This window comes from Cervus canadensis, chromosome 13, assembly GCF_019320065.1.
Source record: "Cervus canadensis isolate Bull #8, Minnesota chromosome 13, ASM1932006v1, whole genome shotgun sequence".
Lineage (NCBI taxonomy): Eukaryota > Metazoa > Chordata > Mammalia > Artiodactyla > Cervidae > Cervus > Cervus canadensis.
This window is the reverse complement of record NC_057398.1, coordinates 15,562,128-15,582,029: the sequence shown is the minus strand read 5'-3', so window position 1 is coordinate 15,582,029 and position 19,902 is coordinate 15,562,128. Positions and strand designations below refer to the sequence as shown.

Here is a 19,902-nt window from a genome sequence, read left to right as displayed (position 1 = left end):
ACCTCTAGCTGGAGGCTGGCTGCTGCCCTGTTAAATACCTCAATCCTTGGTTTCCTGTGCTGTAGTTGAAAATAGCACTAGGTTTAGAACCAGAAAACCTTGGCTTGAGTCTTGATTCTTCCTTCCACTCATAAGCTATTGATTGAGGCAGGTCACTTAAAATTCTGAATGTCAAGTTCCTCATTGCTAAAGTGGGGCTAATAATGTGTACTTAACAATATTGTTCTGAGGGTTAAACACAAGAAAGTGTTTGAAACTCTAAAATTGTGCATCAATGCAAATTGCATGTTATCTGTACCATTGATTTTGGCACTAGTCTTATAAATTGCTTAATGATATATTGTGTTATATCTTGCTCCTGGACGAGATAGAAAAATTCTGGAGGGCAGAGACTGTCTTATTTCTTTTCTTTTTTTGAATTGAAGTACAGTTGATTTACAATGTTGTGTTAGTTTCTGGTGTACAGCAAATGATTCAGTTATACATACATGTTGTATCTTCCTTTATATCTGACATAAAGCTGAGCATGCAGAAGGTACACGATACAGACACTCAATTATTTATTGATGAATGAATAAACGTGAAAGGCAGTACAGTTTGAGGGTCACACTGAGAATAATGAATCAGAAAGAAGAGGAAGAGAGATCTCAAAGTCAAACCTTTGTTGGACATGTATACATATGTGTGTATATATAGCTGTATCTATATCAATTTGTATCTATATACATATGTATGCAGAGATAGACAGGTAGACAGTTAGATGGTAGGTAGATACCTCCAGAATGGAATGCACCCCTTTTTCTTGGGAGGAAGAAGCAACATGGCATTTTCTTTTCCCAGTTAAATTACCCTCAATAAGATTATCATTAAGTGATAGAAGTGACGTTTATTGAAATCACCACTCAAGTTATGAGCCAATACACTGCTAAAAACTCCCTCAAGGGCTGTCTTAAGACAGCCAAGGAAAATTTTCTACCTGTTGGCAATATTTACTTTAAAAAGTCTTATACCAAAGTATCAGATCATTACTATGGTGAATGACATTACATAACCTAGAATAAAGATTAAAAAAAAATTTTTTTCTGAGTTTAAATCTTTGGTGACTTTAGTAAGAACTGAATAATATACTTGTTTAAATGCTAAAGATAGTTGTACTTTTTGTTTTTGTAAATCATGATTTTCTTTGAAGAGAAAATTGAAGATTAGAAGCACATTTGAGAGCAAATGGAAACAAGAATTCAAGAACTAATACATCCCTTCTCTTCCATTTCTATTCTAAATAAGTAGGGCTTATTTAGGAAGTTTCTTTATTCTCTTTTTTTAGAATTGGGAAAGAACACGAGAGTGGAAATCAACTTAAGGGAATAGTGAGGGGAATTTTAAAACTCAAGTTGTTCAAGGGTATAATTGTTTTGAATTTTGCTCTGTGTGTTAAATGTGCTAAATATAATTAATTAGTTCTTAGTCACATAATGCATATTACATTTCAGATATAATGTTTAAAATGTCCTTTTCCAGTGCGTATTTTTTGTTGTCTCACAATGATAAATACCTAGTCCACAGTGGGTGCTCAACACCTTTCTATCCAATGAATTAATCTGACAAGTTAATATTGGAATTATATTTAGAGGTTGAGATTTTTAATTATCTTCCCACCTTCATTAGCTAATAGTTAACTCTATATAAAGCTTTAGAGAAATTTCTTTGTGTGTATATAAGTGTATGTGAAGAAACCAATCCTTCATAATCTTTTAATTGGAAAATACATTCTTCTACTTGCAAAATCCAAATTTTTATTGTTGACTGTGGCACTTAATTCATTTTAAGTAATATTATTTTTCCTACTTTAACTTTTCAAGTGAGTGCTTATTCCTGAAATAAAGGGTCCATATGGTTTTAAGACATTTTACTTATTGTGCACATAGCCTGGTTTGGTTCAATGCTAAAGTAATACTGAATCTGAATTTTCCCAAGATTAATGCTGCAATGGTAGTATATACCTCTTTCTGATTTTCTGTGATGAAGGATCTTTTTAGTTAGAAAGGATTTTCATAAAACTATCCAGTAACAGATCTCTCTTTTCAGATATTTTAAACCAAGTACTTTGCCTGCTCTGTGCTTCTTTCCCCCAGATTTGTCAATATTTATTAATTTACAAACTAAAGCATTGAATCCTGTACACTATTTTTTTAATTTGAAGTGGAAGGGACTTCAAAGTTAATCAAATATGTTGAAAGTATTATAAATAGAAACTAAATAATTTTCAGTTCTGGTAATGATAGTTTAATACCACTGTTCTCTAGCAGCATAATTATTACAATGTACAAAGATTTTTAGCATTTTATCCATAGATTATGTTATGTTTTAACACTTGTGCTTAATATCCAAATGAGCTGGTTCAGTGTTGAAATACCAACCTTCAAATCTTCAGGTTTTTGTGATTAATTTTAGCTTTACATAACCTTGTGATTACACACTGAGGTAGAGTAGGTAGGGTGAACTATTATTTTATGATAGGATTTTTATTCTTCAAAGATTAAAAACATTTTAAAATCTGTACTCATGTCTCAGGCAAAAAATTTAGTGCTAAATCAAAGATTAAACCTTGTTTGTTAAACATCTTTGTGAATGGGACTCTTTCTATTAACCTTTTTTTTAACCTCTTTATGATAATATAAAGGAAAGCTATCAGTTTTTTGCCTGGGGAATCTCATGGACAGAGGAGTCTGGCAGGCTACAGTCCATGGAGTTGCAAAGAATCAGATACAATTGAAGTGACTGAGCTTGCACATGGGTTTAAACATTTACTTATTCTATATTGCTTCCCATTACTGAGGTCTTTTATTAATGCTAACTATTGTTTTAAGTCCACATTTATTGTCACAATATAAATCATAGTATTTGAAGTAATCATAATTTACCTATTTTCCAATATTTATATTACTTTTATTTTTCTTATCTTATTGTACTATCTAGACTCTCAAAATCAGTGTTGAAAAACTGAATAGTAGGCTTCCTTGTTTCTATTTTTAATGGAAATGTCTTTGTTATTTCACCAGTTTTTATTTCCATTTCCTTATGATTTTTAGGAATCACAGCTAAAATTATCAAATGCTTTTTTGAGAGACCTAATGATAAAATATTATAGGTTTTGTTCTTTTAATTTATGAATATGATTAATTGCCTTTATATTTTTTCTGTGCTAAATCATTCCTATTAGGTTGGTGCAAAAGTAATTGCAGTTTTTGCATTGTTGAAATTTGCCATTTGATATTGGAATACATTCTAACTAAATGTGGTTATGTTATACATCACTTTAATGTGCATTTCTCTCTGTGTTTTTTTGCTGATGACTTATTACTTGCTGTTTATTTCATATTTATTTTAGACTATGGAAATAATGTTAGACAAAAAGCAAATTTGAGCCATTTTCTTATTTGAGTTCAAAATGGGTTGTTAAGCAGCAGAGACATCTTGCAACATCAGCAATGCATTTGGCCGATGAATTGCTATGAATGCACAGTGCAGTGGTGGTTCAAGAAGTTTTGCAAAGGAGATGAGAACCTTGAAGATGAGCATGGTGGCTGGTCATCAGAAGTTGACAGCAACGAACTGAGAGCATCATTGAAGCTGATCCTCTTTCAGCTACTTGAGAAGTTGCTGAAGAACTGAACCCTGGTCATTCTACAGTCATTTCGCGTTAGAAGCAAATTGGAAAGGTGAAAAAGCTTGATAGTGGGTGCCTCATGAGCTGACTGAAAGTCAAAAAAATGGTTTCCAAGTGTTGTCTCCTCTTATTCTATGCAACAACAGCAAGCCATTTCTTGATCAGACTGTGACATGCAACAAAAAGTGGATTTTATATGACAATCTGCAATGACTCAGTGGTTGGACCGAGAAGAAGCTCCAAAGCACTTCCCAGAGCCAAACTTGCACCAAAATGTAATGGTCACTATTTGGTGGTCTTCTGCTGGTCTGATCCACTGAAGCTTTCTGAATCCTGGCAAAACCATTTCATTTGAAAAGTATGCTCAGCAAATTGATGAGTTGCACCGAAAACTGCAGTGCCTGCAGCTGGCACTGATCAACAGAAAGGGCCCAGTTCTTCTCTGTGACAATGCCTGAGCACATGTTGCACAGCCAGTGCTTCAGAAGTTGGGCTGCGAAGTTTTGCCTCACCCGCCGTATTCACCTGACCTCTTGCCAACAGATTACCACTTCTTCAAGCATCTTGACAACTTTGCAGGGAAAGTGCTTCCCCGCCCAGCAGGAGGCAGAAAATGCTTTTCAAGAGTTCATTAAATCCTGAAGCACAGATTTTATGCTATAGGAATAAGCAAACTTATTTCTCATTGGCAAAAATGTATTGATTGTAATGGTTCCTATTTTGGTTAATAAAGATATGTTTGAGCCTAGTTATAATAATTTAAAATTTATGGTCTGAAACTGCCATTATGTTTGCACCAACCTAACATATTTCAAGAATAAACTATTTTGTTACTGTTTTAATTACTTGTTAGATTTGGTTTGTTTATATATATATTTTTAACATGATTTCAGAGTCTCTATGTATAAGATTGGTCCACAGTTTAATTTCTTTGTGTTACCTTTATCCACTTTTGATATTAGGATTAGTCTAGCTTTGTAAGGTGATTGGAGAAGATTTGTAAGGTGATTTGTAAGAAGATTTGAGAAGATCGTTGCTCTGGAATAGTTTGAATAATAGAAAATTACCATGCTGTTTTTTTCTTTGAAAGTTGTAGAATGTGCTTGCAAAATTATTTGGGCTTGCTCAGTTTTTTGTTCTGTGGCTATTGACTTGTTTGGTTTCCATTTTCTTAGTAAATCATGCATTTCATTTAGATTGGCAATTTATTGGCAAGAAGTTCCACAAGATATTTTCATACAGTTATCTTAATGTCTTCCATGACCACAGACGTCCCGCTTTTCTCATTGCTACTATTAATTATTTAAGCAAAATATTAAAATCAGTCAACATAGTTTCCTTTTCCCCCGCAACCTGATTGTCACAAATTCTAGTAACATATCTTTACTTCGTGTAGAGAGTCGCTATCTCATGCTTGGAGGGCTGATTAAATTTGAAAGATTCTACAATTTCTATTCATTTCTACTGTCTATTCTTATTGTGTTAATATTTTATGAACAATAACAACGACTTAATGAGTGTTTACTGTGTTTTAGACACCTGGTAAATAAGCTCTTTACTTATACCTGGTCAATAAGCTCTTTACTTGTATTATTTAATCTAGGGCCTAGGAGTTAGTGTTCCCATATTATAGATGAAGAAACTTAAGTCTCAGAGAGGTTTTGTAACTCAGCCAGTTATGCTCAGCTAGCAAGTGGCAGATAGATATGGGAATTAGGTCTACTTTCAGTAAGTCTTAATTCTCCTTCTACTACTTACCTTTGTGCTAAAAATAAGGGTGTAGTTAAGTATCAAGAGTCTAAATAAACCCACACAGTAGTTTGAAATGAACTACCACAAATTGTGAACTTTAAAAAACCTGTTATTATAATGAATTTTTTGAAAGATATTTGGTTTTCAGATATTCCTGTGAGCCTTCACTAGCTTATCTCAGTATTTTGAGACTAGACATAGAGACTATTACCTAATATTTAGTCTGTACAAGTACAAAAGATGACCTTTTTTTTTTTTTTGTATATGGAGAGATCAGTAGATGTCAATTGTAATTCCACTTAATTTTTTAAAAATTGTGGCAAAATGCATATAACATGCAATTTACCATCTTAACCATTTTCAAGTATACCATAAAGTAGTATTAAGTACATTCCTACTGTTATATAACCATCACTACTATCCATCTCTAGACCTCTTTTCATCTTGCAAAACTGAGAATCTTCTAAACAATATTTCTTCATTCCACCCTTTCTCTAGCCCCTGGCAACCATCCTCTTACTTTTTAAGGTGGTAAATTTGATGACTCTAGGTATGCCACATAATCGGAATAATGCAGCATTTTTCTTTTTGTGATTGGCTTATTTCACTTAGCTTGATGTCCTCAAGATTTGTTTTATGTTGTAGTATGTGTCAGAATAGCCTTCCTTTTTATGGCTGAATAATATTACATTATATGTATACAGCACACTTCTTTCATTCATCTACTGATGGACACTTGGGTTACTTCCACCTTTAAAAAAAATATTTATGTATTTACTTTTGGTTGCACCAGGTCTTCGTTGCTGCGCTCAGGCTTTCTCTCGTTGCAGCAAGCAGGAGCTACCCTTCATGGCGGTGCATGGGCTTCTCTTTGTGGTGGCTTCTCTTGTTGTAGAGCACAGGCTCTAGGCACACGGGCTTCAGTAATTGTGGCATACGGGCTTAGTTGTTCCGAGGCACCTGAAATCTTTCTATACCAGGGATCTAACCTGTATGCCCTGGATTGACAGATAGATTCTTATCCACTTTACCACCAGGGAAGTCCTTCTTTCACCTTTTGACTAATGTGAATAACGGTGCTTTGAATATGTGTGTCATGTATTTTTTCTTTTTTTCTGAGACCCAGTTTTCAATTCTTTTGCGTTTATACCCAGAACTGAAATCACTAGATCGTGTATATGTGTGTGTGTGTGTGTGTATATATGTGTGTATATAACCAGTTCTACTTAATTCAAAAGGGTATTAAAGCAATGTTCCACAGCCTAAGGCCTTTGATTCCTGAGAATCAAGGACATCCAAGGTAAGATAATCTCAGGACTTAACATTTGTTAAGAGGTCCTGGATAACAAGGAATGGGGGTGGGGAGAATACCAAACTCTGGGGTCTAGAACCTAGAGAAGTTCTCCACCCTAGCCCACCCAGCCTACCTAGCTCCCAGAGTCTAGAGGATGCCCATTGGTGCACTACTTTGAGCAGGATACGGGAAAGCCGTAGGACCGGTACTAAATAGATACTGATTTTTCCAGCCTTTATGGTGCATCCACATTGTTTTTATTTTGAGAGGCATTAAAGCATAGTGGATAAGAACATGGGTTCTGGAGCTAGATATTCTAGGTTTGACTCTCAGCCCAACCTTTACTATTTGAGCAATTACTTAAGTTTTCCTTGTCTGTAAAATAGGTACTATAATATTAGCTACCTCATAGGATTATTGGGAAGATTAAATGAGTTAATTAAGTATTTAGAAAAGTGCCTGACATATAGCTCTTAGTAAATGTTAAGTAGTAATAATAATATTTTTATTTTTTAATATAAATGTATTTATTTTAATTGGAAGCTAATTACTTTACAATATAGTAGTGGTTTTGCCATACATTGACATGGATTTGCCACGGGTGTACATGTGTTCCCCATCCTGAACCCCCCTCCCACCTCCCTCCCCATCCCATCCCCCAGGGTCATCCCAGTGCACGAGCGCCGAGCACCCTGTCTCACGCATCGAACCTGGACTGGAGATCTGTTTCACATATTATAATATACATGTTTCAGTGACTTTCTCCCATATCATCCCACCTCGCCCTCTCCCACAGAGTCCAAAAAACTGTTCTATACATCTGTGTCTCTTTTGCTGTGTCGCATATAGGGTTATCGTTACCATCTTTCTAAATTCCATATATATGCGTTAGTATACTGTATTGGTGTTTTTCTTTCTGGCTTACTTCACTCTGTATAATAGGCTCCAGTTTCATCCACCTCATTAGAACTGATTCAAATGTATTCTTTTTAATGGCTGAGTAATATTCCATGGTGTATATGTACCACAGCTTTCTTATCCATTCATCTGCTGATGGACATCTAGGTTTCTTCCATGTCCAGGCTATTGTAAACAGTGCTGCGATGAACACTGGGGTACATGCGTCTCTTTCAATTCTGGTTTCCTTGGTGTGTATGCCCAGCAGTGGGATTGCTGGGTCATATGGCAGTTCTGTTTCCAGTTTTTTAAGGAATCTCCACACTGTTCTCCATAGTGGCTGTACTAGTTTGCATCCCCACTAACAGTGTAAGAGGGTTCCCTTTAATAATATTATTGTTAATTAGTACAGGTTACCACGTGGCTTTCCTTAAAAGCTTTGGAAATAAATAATGTTCCATTCTGTAAGTTATACTTTTTGGATTGTATGCACTATGAATCAAGAAAAGATATCTAATTGCATTTTAAAGAGGTATTATTGCTCCCAGGCTAGCAGTATTAGATTGTAGCCTGATGAAATATTAACATCTATAGAACATCAATACTAGTTGTGATAAGAATTGGTTGTAGAGGTTTATGTTTTCTCTCATAGCCTTGACCCACCTAAGGTCTGTCCATGGGGCAGATGTCCTTGTGCATTTCCCATCATTTCATTCCAAGTTGTAGATGTCTGTCCCTGGTAAGCAAAGTCTGACAGCACTAAATATTTGAATCACATTATGAATTCCTCTAATACACCTTGCGATTATAGTTTGGCTTCTCATGTAGCTTATATACATGGAGAGGCTATATAGGCTGCAAAGCTTGGATAGCTGGTTGAATATCCAGTTGTAAATCTCACTGGAAATCAATTAGCTTTCTGCTTTTATATGTAAATCTTGGAAGTTTTGTTAATCTAGGTTTGCCCCTAATTTATAAATCCATTTTCTCTGTAATGACTGAGTACATGGTTGAGCCTGCAATGGTGAGACCCAAGCCCTCAACCGTGTTCAATTCACGGAGGAAATGCTCCCCTCCCCTTCCTGCACCTCCCACCCACCCTCCAGCCTGACTCTCATCAGTTTCTTGGGATCTACTCCCCTGCCTTGCTTAGATCACCACACCACTAGCTCCTTTAATTCATTGGCTTGAATTTTCCTTATTGGGATTGCCATAGATGGGGTGGCAGTTATAATTTTTTGCTACCACCTTTGCCAGTTTGCTGAGGAAAGGTGGAGCATTCCAATCTACTATCCACAAACAAGAATCCATTGTGTGGTGAGCAGGAAGACTTGATCATCACACTGTAAAAGCTCACTGCATGGAACTATTGCTCTGATATGTGCCCTCATAGAACAAAAAGAGCTCACGGGGAACTTTAAAGATGAGCTCGCTCGTCTCTTGTTTTGTAGATGAGGAAATAGAGACTACTTGCCTAGGGCCATATGTCTTTGTTGTTGTTGTTGTTCAGTTGCTAAGTTGTGTCCAACTCTTTGTGACCCAATGGACTATAGCACGCCAGGCTTCCCTGTCCTTCACTATCTCCCTGAGTTTGCTCAAACTCATGTTCATTGAGTCAGTGACCCCATCCAACCATCTCATCCTCGGCCACCTCCTTCTCCTCTTGCCCTCAATCTTTCCCAGCAACAGGGTCTTTTCCAATGAATTGATTCTTTGCCTCAGATGGCCAAAGTATTGGAGCTTCAGCTTCAATACCAGTCCTTCCAATGAATATTCGGTGGCTGATTTCCTTTGGGATTGACTGGTTTGATCTGCTTGCTGTCCAAGGGACTCTCAAGAGTCTCCCTTATGCAGTCTTAACAGTTCCTTGTCTAAAGCTTGACTCTGTTGGCCTGGACTCATGATCTGTCAGTTAACATTCTTCTTTCTACCCCCCAGTCTTATCTAACCAGTATAAAAATTTAACTGTCAAGTGCTCCTTTCTTTTCTATGGCAGCATTTCCCCCTTTGTTACATACTGTGATAGCCAGGCTCATGTTTGAAATAGAAATCCATTATAGATTTCACTCTGTTTCTAACTGGATCCTTTGTATCCTGACTGATGGCTGTAGTCTTCTTGACTACTTTGGAGGCAGCTTTCATAGTAATTAATTGAATCTACTTTTTTTTTTTTTTTGGAGGAGCCCACAAGGCAGGAAGTTTCAGAACTGGGTCCCCAGGTCCTTCAGACTTGCTGATGTTATTAGCTGAGTCACCTACCTGCTCTATCTATTCAGAGCTCCTGAATTTCTCATATGCTGGGGTCTTTTTTTTTTTAACTCTACATCCCAAACTGTAGACATATGATTTCATGATCTAATAATAAACTTCAACAGTACCTCTTTAAATAATAATTACTGTATACCTACAATATAATTATATTCTAATAAATCTATTAAAAATTTCAGGTTAACAGTACAAATTCCTTTTAAAATTTTGTGTTTATTTTAATCACAATAGAGATTTCTATTCTAAACATTTTTTGTTTTCTTTTCTTTCTCCCCTTACTTCCACTTTCCCTTTCTCCTCCTGCATGGGGTGCTTTAAGTTTTTTCTTCCAATGGCAAAACTGTCTTACTAGATTAGAATTAATTTTTACACATATTAAGAACATATTGAGTAGTAAGTTACAAATGAATGCACATTTTTCTTGTAGTGCATTTCTAAGAGGGAAGTGAGGCAGCAAATATAATTAAACATAAACAAGGTACTTTAATGTACATGCTCAGAGGATTAGTCAAGGAGCACTTCTTAGAAGTGTGTTTGGAACAAGATTTTAAGAGAAGTGGTGAGAAAAGGGAAAGTAAAACAAATTATGCTTTGGGAAGCTATATCAGAAAAAGGGAGAATGGATCCTAACAAAAAAAAGATATTCATTGCGGTTTGGCTAAGCAGGCGCCTGGCTGTAATGGAAAAGGAATGTTGGGGAGTGGCAATTGGTTAAGTTACTGAAAACGTAGATTCACAGACTTCCTCTCCACCTTTTGTCTGAATACTGTGCTAAACCCTAAGGGAAAACCAAAGAGGAGAGACAGTGTATGACCTGCAGGAACTGATACTCTTGCTGATGCGACAGGGTGGCAGGAAGGTAGAGGAGGAATCTTGAAAGTCTGTAAGAGTGGCTTGGATTTTATGTGGTGTGTGATGGAAGGCCTTTTGGAGACTCTCATGTATTATTCCACCTTTATCATCTGCTCTGGAAAGAAAGATCAAACTGAGCAGGTGACTGGTTTCAAAAATCAATTTTGGTAGCTATAGCTAATCAATTAGCAAAAGAACTTTTCTCCCCACAAACTATTTTGAACCACTTTAGATAAAAAAGGAAATGAGCTGCCTAAAATCTTCTGTCCATGGTTAACAATTAATGGAAAATCACTGGTTTGCTTTTGCAAGCAGCACTTAATGTCAGTAACTCAGGCTGTTTTCCAATTTTGCAGTAAATTTTTTATACTGAAACCAATTTAGGAAGCTATTTAGTCCATGGTCTTTTTCAGTGGAAAGATGATGTGGGTAGTGTATAATAATGACATTTTCTTATCCACATCAGAATATTAGCAAGTTACTAATGAGTCTGTTTTGATACTGTCACTTTCAAACTAAAGGAGAGAGATCAAGTTGCTTATGGAAAGATCTTGGATTATGTTAAAAATAGTGTAGCCTTGTAATAGTTGAAATAATAAATAATTCATGTTTTGCTTTGAGTGTGTCAGTTTATCTCCGTCTTGAATCAGACCTAAGAGAGAAAGTTTCCAGATTTCTGCTGCCTATCTAATAAAGTCCTCTGGTAGTAGTTTGGTCTCCTGACCAGTTGTCGAAATGCAAATTTTAGTTTTTCCCTTTCTTCTTCTTCTTTTCATCTGCTTCTTTGCTACTTGCAAACTGTCGTGTGATTTCTGCTCTCTTCACTGGCATGCCAATGGGAGACTTTCTGAGATCACCGGTTTCCTGGAATGATATTTGAGGCATATTTAAATGCCTTATGATATTCCTAGGTTTATGTGGACTTGGTCCTACATGGATTGGTGGTAGGTCTCTGTAAGGCACTAGCACGAATACAACAGGAACCCTGGGGTCTAGGGTCAGATTGGGTTGCAGCTGTCCGCTTGGCACTTGAAAAGACTGCCTGGGAAAGACATTGTTTAAGGGGTAGCCCTCCAAAGCTGCCTGAGCTTTTATGTTCGGATTCTCTTTTGCCTGGAGAAGAATATCAGTGAAATATGGCTTCACCCCTGTTATGGCATTGATTTCATGTGCGTTGTGCCTGTCCGCCAGAGCTCTCCCGGTTAAAATGGGCTGGAAAACAGTCGCTCCCTGGACACCACTCACAAAGTTGCTGAGGAGAGAATGCCACATCCCACCACTTATTGGGCTCAAAGTGACCTGTGGCCATAAACTGGCCAGGCTCCGGAGAGCTTCGCGGTTCCACGCCGAGGCAGGAAATTCAGCCTCCGTGTGATAGAGCTGAGAAAAGTAAATACTAAGAGTGATGTCTGGATACTTTGCCAGGAAGTTATACATTTTGCTGATGCAGCAGTGGTTAGCTTCATTGCAAGGGGAGTTACTGGAGTACAGAATAATATGCGTGATGCGGTCATTATTGTGTACGGTAGAGTCAAGGTAACCGTTCACCTCAAATAACATTGATTCCGGGTGGGTATCATTTCCAGTGCAGCTGCTGGCATGACCCTTTTGCCCCAGGCTTCCAGAAGAAGTTTTTAGCTCAAAGAACGTGAGGTGTTTCGTTGGAGGATATGTTGGCCCATAAGGGAATCCAAAAATCTGATAAAATTCTGTGTAGGGAACTCTTGCTTCTTCACCTGTCCGAATATGGTAAGGACAATTAGAGCAATCGAGAGAGAAACTCAGCCAGTAATAAGGTTTTACTATCGTTCCACGACTGGCCAGGTATTCCTCATATAAGGGCTCCATCGTTAGTTTTATTGTCTTCTAGCTGCAACCCTAAACAAGGAAGAGAAATGACATATAAAACCAGTGCAGGAAAAATGAAAGACAACGCTTTAATTTGCTGAGCCATACTTTTCTTTAGAGGAAGTAGCACAATAACCACAGTAGCATCTTTGACTCTAAAAGAGTGATTCATTGTATATCAATAGTGAAAGGTCAAGATACTAATCCTGAGAATTAGAGAAATGCTGGGGGAGGAGACAGAAGAGAAGACAGAAGAACACCTTTACCTGTTTGATAGATTCTGAGGCAGAAAAACAAATGGGTTAACAGTGCAAGTTATAGAAACAGACTCAGTTCAGTTCAGTTCAGTCTCTCAGTCGTGTCCGACTCCTCGCGACCCCATGAATCGCAGCACGCCAGGCCTCCCTGTCCATCACCAACTCCCGGAGTTTACTCAAACTCATGTCCATTGAGTCGGTGATGCCATCCAGCCATCATCCTCTGTTGTCCCCTTCCCCTCCTGCCCCCAATCCCTCCCAGCATCAGGGGCTTTTCCAATGAGTCAACTCTTCGAGAAACAGACTGCCTTATTTCAAATCTGGGCTTTGCCAGTTACCAGCTTTGTTACTTTTGGCAAGTTACAGAACATCTGGGAGCCATAGCTGCTGCTGCTTTTTTTTTCTTTTTGTGTGAAATGAGGATAAAAATAGAACCTGCCTTGCAAGATTATCTTGTGGATTGAATGATGGAATAAATAAAAAATGCTTTATTATGTGCCTGACACATATTAGGGACTCAATACATATTAGAGATGGCAAGAGTGTCAACATTTTAGGAATCAGTGAACTAAAATGGACTGGAATGGGTGAATTTAACTCAGATGACCATTATATCTACTACTGTGGGCAAGAATCCCTTAGAAGAAATGGAGTAGCCATCATAGTCAACAAAAGAGTCTGAAATACAGTATTTGGATGCAATCTCAAAAATGACAGAATGATCTCTCTTTGTTTCCAAAGCAAACCATTCAATATCACGGTAATCCAAGTCTATGCCCCGACCAGTAACGCTGAAGAATCTGAAGTTGAACAATTCTATGAAGACCTACAAGACCTTTTAGAACTAACACCTGAAAAAGATGTCCTTTTCTTTTTTTTTCATTTATTTTTATTAGTTGGAGGCTAATTACTTTACACTATTGTAGTGGTTTTTGTTGTACATTGACATGAATCAGCCATGGATTTACATGTATTCACCATCCTGATCCCCCCTCCCACCTGGAATGCAAAAATAGGAAGTCAAGAAACACCTGGCAAATTTGGCCTTGGAATACAGAATGAAGCAGGGCAAAGGCTCATAGAGTTTTGCCAAGAGAATGCACTGGTCATAGCAAACACCCTCTTCCAACAAAACAAGAGAAGACTCTACACATGGACATCACCAGATGGTCAACACCTAAATCAGATTGATTATATTCTTCACAGGCAAAGATGGAGAAGCTCTATACAGTCAGCAAAAACAAGACCAGGAGCTGACTGTGGCTCAGATCATGAATTCTTTATTGCCAAATTCAGACTTAAATTGAAGAAAGTAGGGAAAACCACTAGACCATTCAGGTATGACCTAAATCAAATCTCTTAACGATAATACAGTGGAAGTGAGAAATAGATTCAAGGGATTAGATCTGATAGACAGAGTGCGTGATGAACTATGGACAGAGATTCGTAACATTGTACAGGAGACAGGGATCAAGACCATAGCCAAAAAAAGAAATGCAAAAAAGCAAAATGGCTGTCTGAGGAGGCCTTACAAATAGCTGTGAAAAGAAGAGAAGCAAAAAGCAAAGGAGAAAAGGAAAGATGTGCCCATTTGAATACAGAGTTCCAAAGAATAGCAAGGAGAGATATGAAAGCCTTCCTCAGTGATCAGTGCAAAGAAATAGAGAAAAAGAACAAAATGGAAAAGACTAGAGATCTCTTCAAGAAAATTAGAGATACCAAGGGAACATTTCATGCAAAGATGGGCTCAATAAAGAACAGAAATGGTATGGACCTAACAGAAGCAGAAGATATTAAGAAGAGGTGGCAAGAATACACAGAAGGACTGTACAAAAAAGATCTTCACGACCCAGATAATCACAGTGGTGTGATCACTCATCTAGAGCCAGACATCCTGGAATGTGAAGTCAAGTGGGCCTTAGGAAGCATCACTGTAAACAAAGCTAGTGGAGGTGATGACATTCCAGTTGAACTACTATTTCAAATCCTAAAAGATGATGCTGTGAATGTGCTGCACTCAATATGCCAGCAAATTTGGAAAACTCAGCAGTGGCCACAGGACTGGAAAAGGTCAGTTTTCATTCCAATCCCAAAGAAAGGCAATGACAAAGAATGTTCAAACTACCGCACAATTGCACTCATCTCACACACTAGCAAAGTAATGCTCGAAATTCTCCAAGCCAGGCTTCAACAATATGTTGAACTGTGCAACTATTTATTTTTATTTTTTGCAACTATTACATGTTTCTACAAAAGAAACTCTCCCAGTTTTGTTTATTATTAATATGCCCTTTGTCAGTTTAAGAAGTGAACATCAGTATCTCTTTATGGTTATATTTTGTACCTTTTCAATTCCTGGTGAAAAGGTACTACCTTTTTATATGCTTATTGATCTGTAGTACTTACTCTTCTGTGAAAGATGTATGATTCTTTACCACTTTTTGTTTGAGGTTTTTCTAATGGATTTACAGTAACTCCTTATGTATCAAGAGCATTAGCTGTCATATTTCTTGTTAATATTTTACCTGCTTTATAGAGCCTTTTAATTATGCTGGTGGTATTTTTAATTGAACCAAATTTTACATTTTATGTGGTCTAATTAATGTTATGATTTTTTTAATTATTGTATTTAGAAAAGACTTCTGCATCAAAGAGGAATTTAAGTATTCCCCATATTTTCTTCTACTCTGTATGGTTTTTACATTTACCACTTTGTCCAGGCGGCAAAATGGATAAAGCAGAAAATTTAAAAGGGACAAACTGACCATTGCAACAAAATTAATTTCTCACTTTTCAAAATTTAATTTACCACTTCAGAAGTATTTATTACAGCCTCTCCTATAGAAGCACTTTGATCCACTTCTGTCTTCTCAACCCAGGTCCCCTCAGTCATTGCTGTGTTTGATACGGCCTGATCTCCAGGCTGAAACCTGCAGAGGTCCTTTACTAATCCTTTCCTGGGCAGAAAACACTTTAGGAGCGTCAGTCCAGCTGTTGATGGGATGTGACTTTACTCATGTCACCATTAACCTAATGGCTGGTATCTGTGCACTGACTCTGGGCACTACATACGCATCAAATTCCAGATTTCTCCTGACCTCTGACACATCAACGTGGTCCACAGGATTGGCTGTTTGCCTCGGATGGCTCCTTAGTGCCATCTTGGTGCCATTTTCCTGCTCCAAGGCTTCTGTTACACCCTGCGTAGGTTTTCCCTGGGATCCTGACTCTCCTCCTGATTAACCCTTGGCAATGGACCGATCACCTAGAACCTGACAGCGTCTCCTGCTTGACCCTCAGCATTGTTTTCTCCTTGGACCTGCACCTCTCTCAGCCTAACACACGAGACTGGACCTCTCTGAATATCAAAACTTGCCGAAACCAAGCCCAAAGTCTCACTTTCTTTTGAATATTGTCTCCTGAGTGTGGTCTGCTGTTGGGTGGTACACCCAATATCCAGGTTATAACTCAAATTACAATGTCAACTCACCCACAGAAAATTTACAGATTGATTTGTCTAAAACATTATGGAAGCAGTACCAAGAGGCCCTTTTCTGCTCTTACTTTTTAGAGGGGCAAGGGAGTGTGAAGATAACTATATGTAATAGTCCCAGAATTACCCTTCTTGTAAGGAGAAGTCTTTGGGTTTTCAAGATAAAGGTGATATGGAAAGTCCTGATTGCTCTTCTGAGCATCCTTCCTTTGCATTCCTCCCCTAGGCTATCTTAGCCACGAATGATGCATCGTTACTGTTTTAAAGGGGATCTTGAGGACTACTGGCTTTTGTAGGTAATGATGGGAGTTTTGGAGTTTCATTCTTGCTGATGGCTTTCAGGGCCGACCAACTGTGGCTCCTTATTGGCTGCTGCTCCTAAGTCGCTTCAGTCGTGTCCGACTCTGTGCAACCCCATAGACGGCAGCCCACCAGGCTCCCCTGTCCCTGGGATTCTCCAGGCAAGAACACTGAGTGGGCTGCCATTTCCTTCTCCAATGCATGAAAGTGAAAAGTGAAAGTGAAGTCACTCAGTCGTGTCCGACTCTTAGTGATCCCATGGACTGCAGCCTACCAGGCTTCTCCGTCCATGGGATTTTCCAGGCAAGAGTACTGCAGTGGGGTGCCATTGCCTTCTCCTCCCTATTGATATGTCTTCACTTTTTCAGAAGATCTTTAATCACCCTTATCTGAAGGGGAAGCAGGAAAGAATTCCCGCCCGCTTTGAACTCTTACAGAATTTCTGGTTTATATCAGCAATTTGCCACTGACCACAGACCGTCTTGTCGTGTTAACCTTTGGTATCTGGCCTTTCATTTTCCCCTAACCAGGTTGAGACCTGCCCTGTTTAGCCCCCGGACTACCTCAGGAACCTTGATTGGTTCACGGGCCGGGTTGGCTAAGACTTGTTTCCCCACCATCCTGTGTCCCTACCACCCAGTTCTCTTCCTTCTGCTTTGTCCGCACTTGAGACATAAATGCATGCCGCCCTCAGATGAGCAGATCTACTGGCGGTGGGGAGTGGAGAGCTGCAGAGCCCAGCTCCCGGTCTCCACTCCTTGTGAGTGGCCCCCTGGGCTATGGCTGTGGGAGGACCACCTTCCTGAGTTGAACACCAGTTAGCCACACACGAGGACAGTCTGCTTTCTCGGCACTCAGCCAGGCTTTAGTGAGTACTGGTAAGGCACAGTTTGCACCGGAGTAGTTGGAAAATGGAGTCTGCCCTTCCCAATCTGTGCGCAATCTGTTAGCAGCTAAAAACAAGTGTTAGCAGTTATAATTACCATCATTTTGTCTCCACGCTTGGATCACATTCCAGGTGTTCTAGGAGTTGGTCCATTTCCTCTCTTTCCCCCTTCAAGTCTTATGCCCTGTTTCAAGTAGCTGTTTCAGAGGGCAACTGTGTTGTTAAGATTCACCTCCTGTATCGGTTCAGAACTCTTTTTGTGGTTTGCGTCCCTTAGTTCCTTTGAACTTGGCTGTCCCCAGTTAGAAAGACCTTGCCGAGGTGTGGCTGCGTCTAAGAACACTGTTGAATTGGTGCCATGGTAACGTTTGCAAAGTAGCTACTGCTAGGATACGGCTCTGACACTTATTACTTTATTTGCATTTCAAACCACCTGTTCCGAAGATGAAAATATACATGAATGCATATTCCATTCTGGATAAAAGTGTAATATCTTACTGTTTAAGTGAACATGTTGGGTTTTTTTTTTTCTCTCTCTCTGGCTGTGAGAATCAAGTTCTGAGCTCAGAGCCTTTGTTCTGATCTAAAATAGGAGCCAGGCTTGGGATGTGGACAAGATCTGTTGGTTTCGTTACCTGTGGTGGTGCCAGGGCCCTTCCTTGGGATGCTCTCCCTTCTGTGAGAGGGAGGTCCCTGTGAAGGGAGCAGAGACTTGACTTCCCCAAAGGGAGGCGCTTTCTACTAATCGCCCCGCAGCCCCTGGCGCGGGGAGGAGCTCTATACTTTTGTCAAACCTGGGCTACTGCGTGCTAGCCGTTTCCCTTCTCTTACCCATTCCCTGGGATACTCTTGCTATTGATACGCTTGTGGTGGCCTCCAGTGTTAAGACAAGCTTTGCCCCCTGGATCAGCTGGAAGAGCATCTCTTCACTCTCCTTCCTTCCCCTCCACCCCCTCCATCTCCACACCGTCTCCTAGGACACTAGACGTGTTGACAGTAATGACTCATTGTGCTCACCCTCATTATTCCCACTCTCCTCTTCCGCAGCCCACTTGAAGGACTGTGTGGTGACCACTGTTATGTATTTCCATTCGTTGCCACCCAAAGTCCTTAAGCATGTATCACTTCAGCCACTCAGTCGTGTCCGACTCTTTGCGACCCCATGGACTGCAGCACACCAGGCTTCCCTGTCCATCAGCAACTCCTGGAGTTTGCTCAAACTCATGTCCGTTGAGTCGGTGATGCCATCCAACCGTCTCATCCTCAGTCGTTCCCTTCTTCTTCAGCCTTCCATCTTTCCCAGCATCAGGGTCTTTTCCTGTGAGTCAGTTCTTCATATCAGATGACCAAAGCATGTATACTATGCTAAAATATATGTATTTTTTTTTTTTTTTTAGTTCTACCACTTATTGCTACCAACCCATCTCTCTCCACCCTCATGCACATATGCTCCGTAACCCCATGGACTGCAGCCCGCCAGGCTCCTCTGTCCATGGACTTTTCCAGGCAAGAATACTGGAGTAGGTTGCCATTTCCTTCTCCAGGTAAAATATATGTATGTATACTATGCTAAAAATAACTAGCAGGGATGATGGAAGCACCCAGAAGGCTTCGTACAAGCAGCGTCACCACTCAGGTCTGTTTTTCATGGTTAAGCTTCCAGTCTCTACAACAGCAACAGTGCTTTCCCTTCTCCTCCTCTTGAGGGCTCCTTCTAGCTTGAATATTTTATGTTGATCTCTGTGCCGTTCATGGGCCTCAAGTGTGTTCATTCCCTCCTCAGCTGGCTAATTTTCAGTGAGATTTTCTTTCGTTGGTGCTTGTTCACTATATTGAGTCCCATTCCTTCCACATCATTGGCCACTGGTTTTGCCTTTCTGTCCCTACTTCTTGCCTCTATTTTCACCTCCTAACTCAATGAACTGGTCAATATAAAACCAAAAGTTGATCCTCTAGGTTTACCTTTTATTTGACCTCAGTAAGTGATATTCCATTTAAAAATATTACCTTAAAAATGAGCTTCTATCCACTGGTATATTTACCGATTGCATTTTAGGGTAATTTGAGAAATAGGCAATCCCAATTAGGCAGTCAGTTTTTAAGACAGCTCTAGTGAGGTGTAGCTGACAAATAAGATTGTGTATATTTAGTATATATAACTTGATCTTTTGATGTTCTTGTACATTGTGAAATAATCATAGTAATAAAGCATATTAACATTTCGGTCATCTCACATGTGTAAGAGATTGTGCAGTGATTGTCTTTTTGTATTTGGTTCATTTCTTTTAACATAATGCCCTCCAGATTCATCCATGTTGTTGCAGATGGCAGCGTTTCCTTTTTAAAGGCTGAATAATATTCCATTGCATATATATACCACATTCTTTA

The 19,902-nt window shown here is 39.1% G+C and overlaps 1 protein-coding gene across 1 annotated transcript; it reads right to left on the bottom strand.

The window, feature by feature from the left end:
- Window positions 1–11,474: 11,474 nt before the first annotated feature.
- APOBEC4 (apolipoprotein B mRNA editing enzyme catalytic polypeptide like 4) lies at window positions 11,475–12,578 on the bottom strand. The gene has a single exon (XM_043484618.1). It carries the CDS (start codon window positions 12,576–12,578, stop codon window positions 11,475–11,477), a length of 1,104 nt encoding a protein of 367 aa, XP_043340553.1.
- Window positions 12,579–19,902: the final 7,324 nt, after the last annotated feature.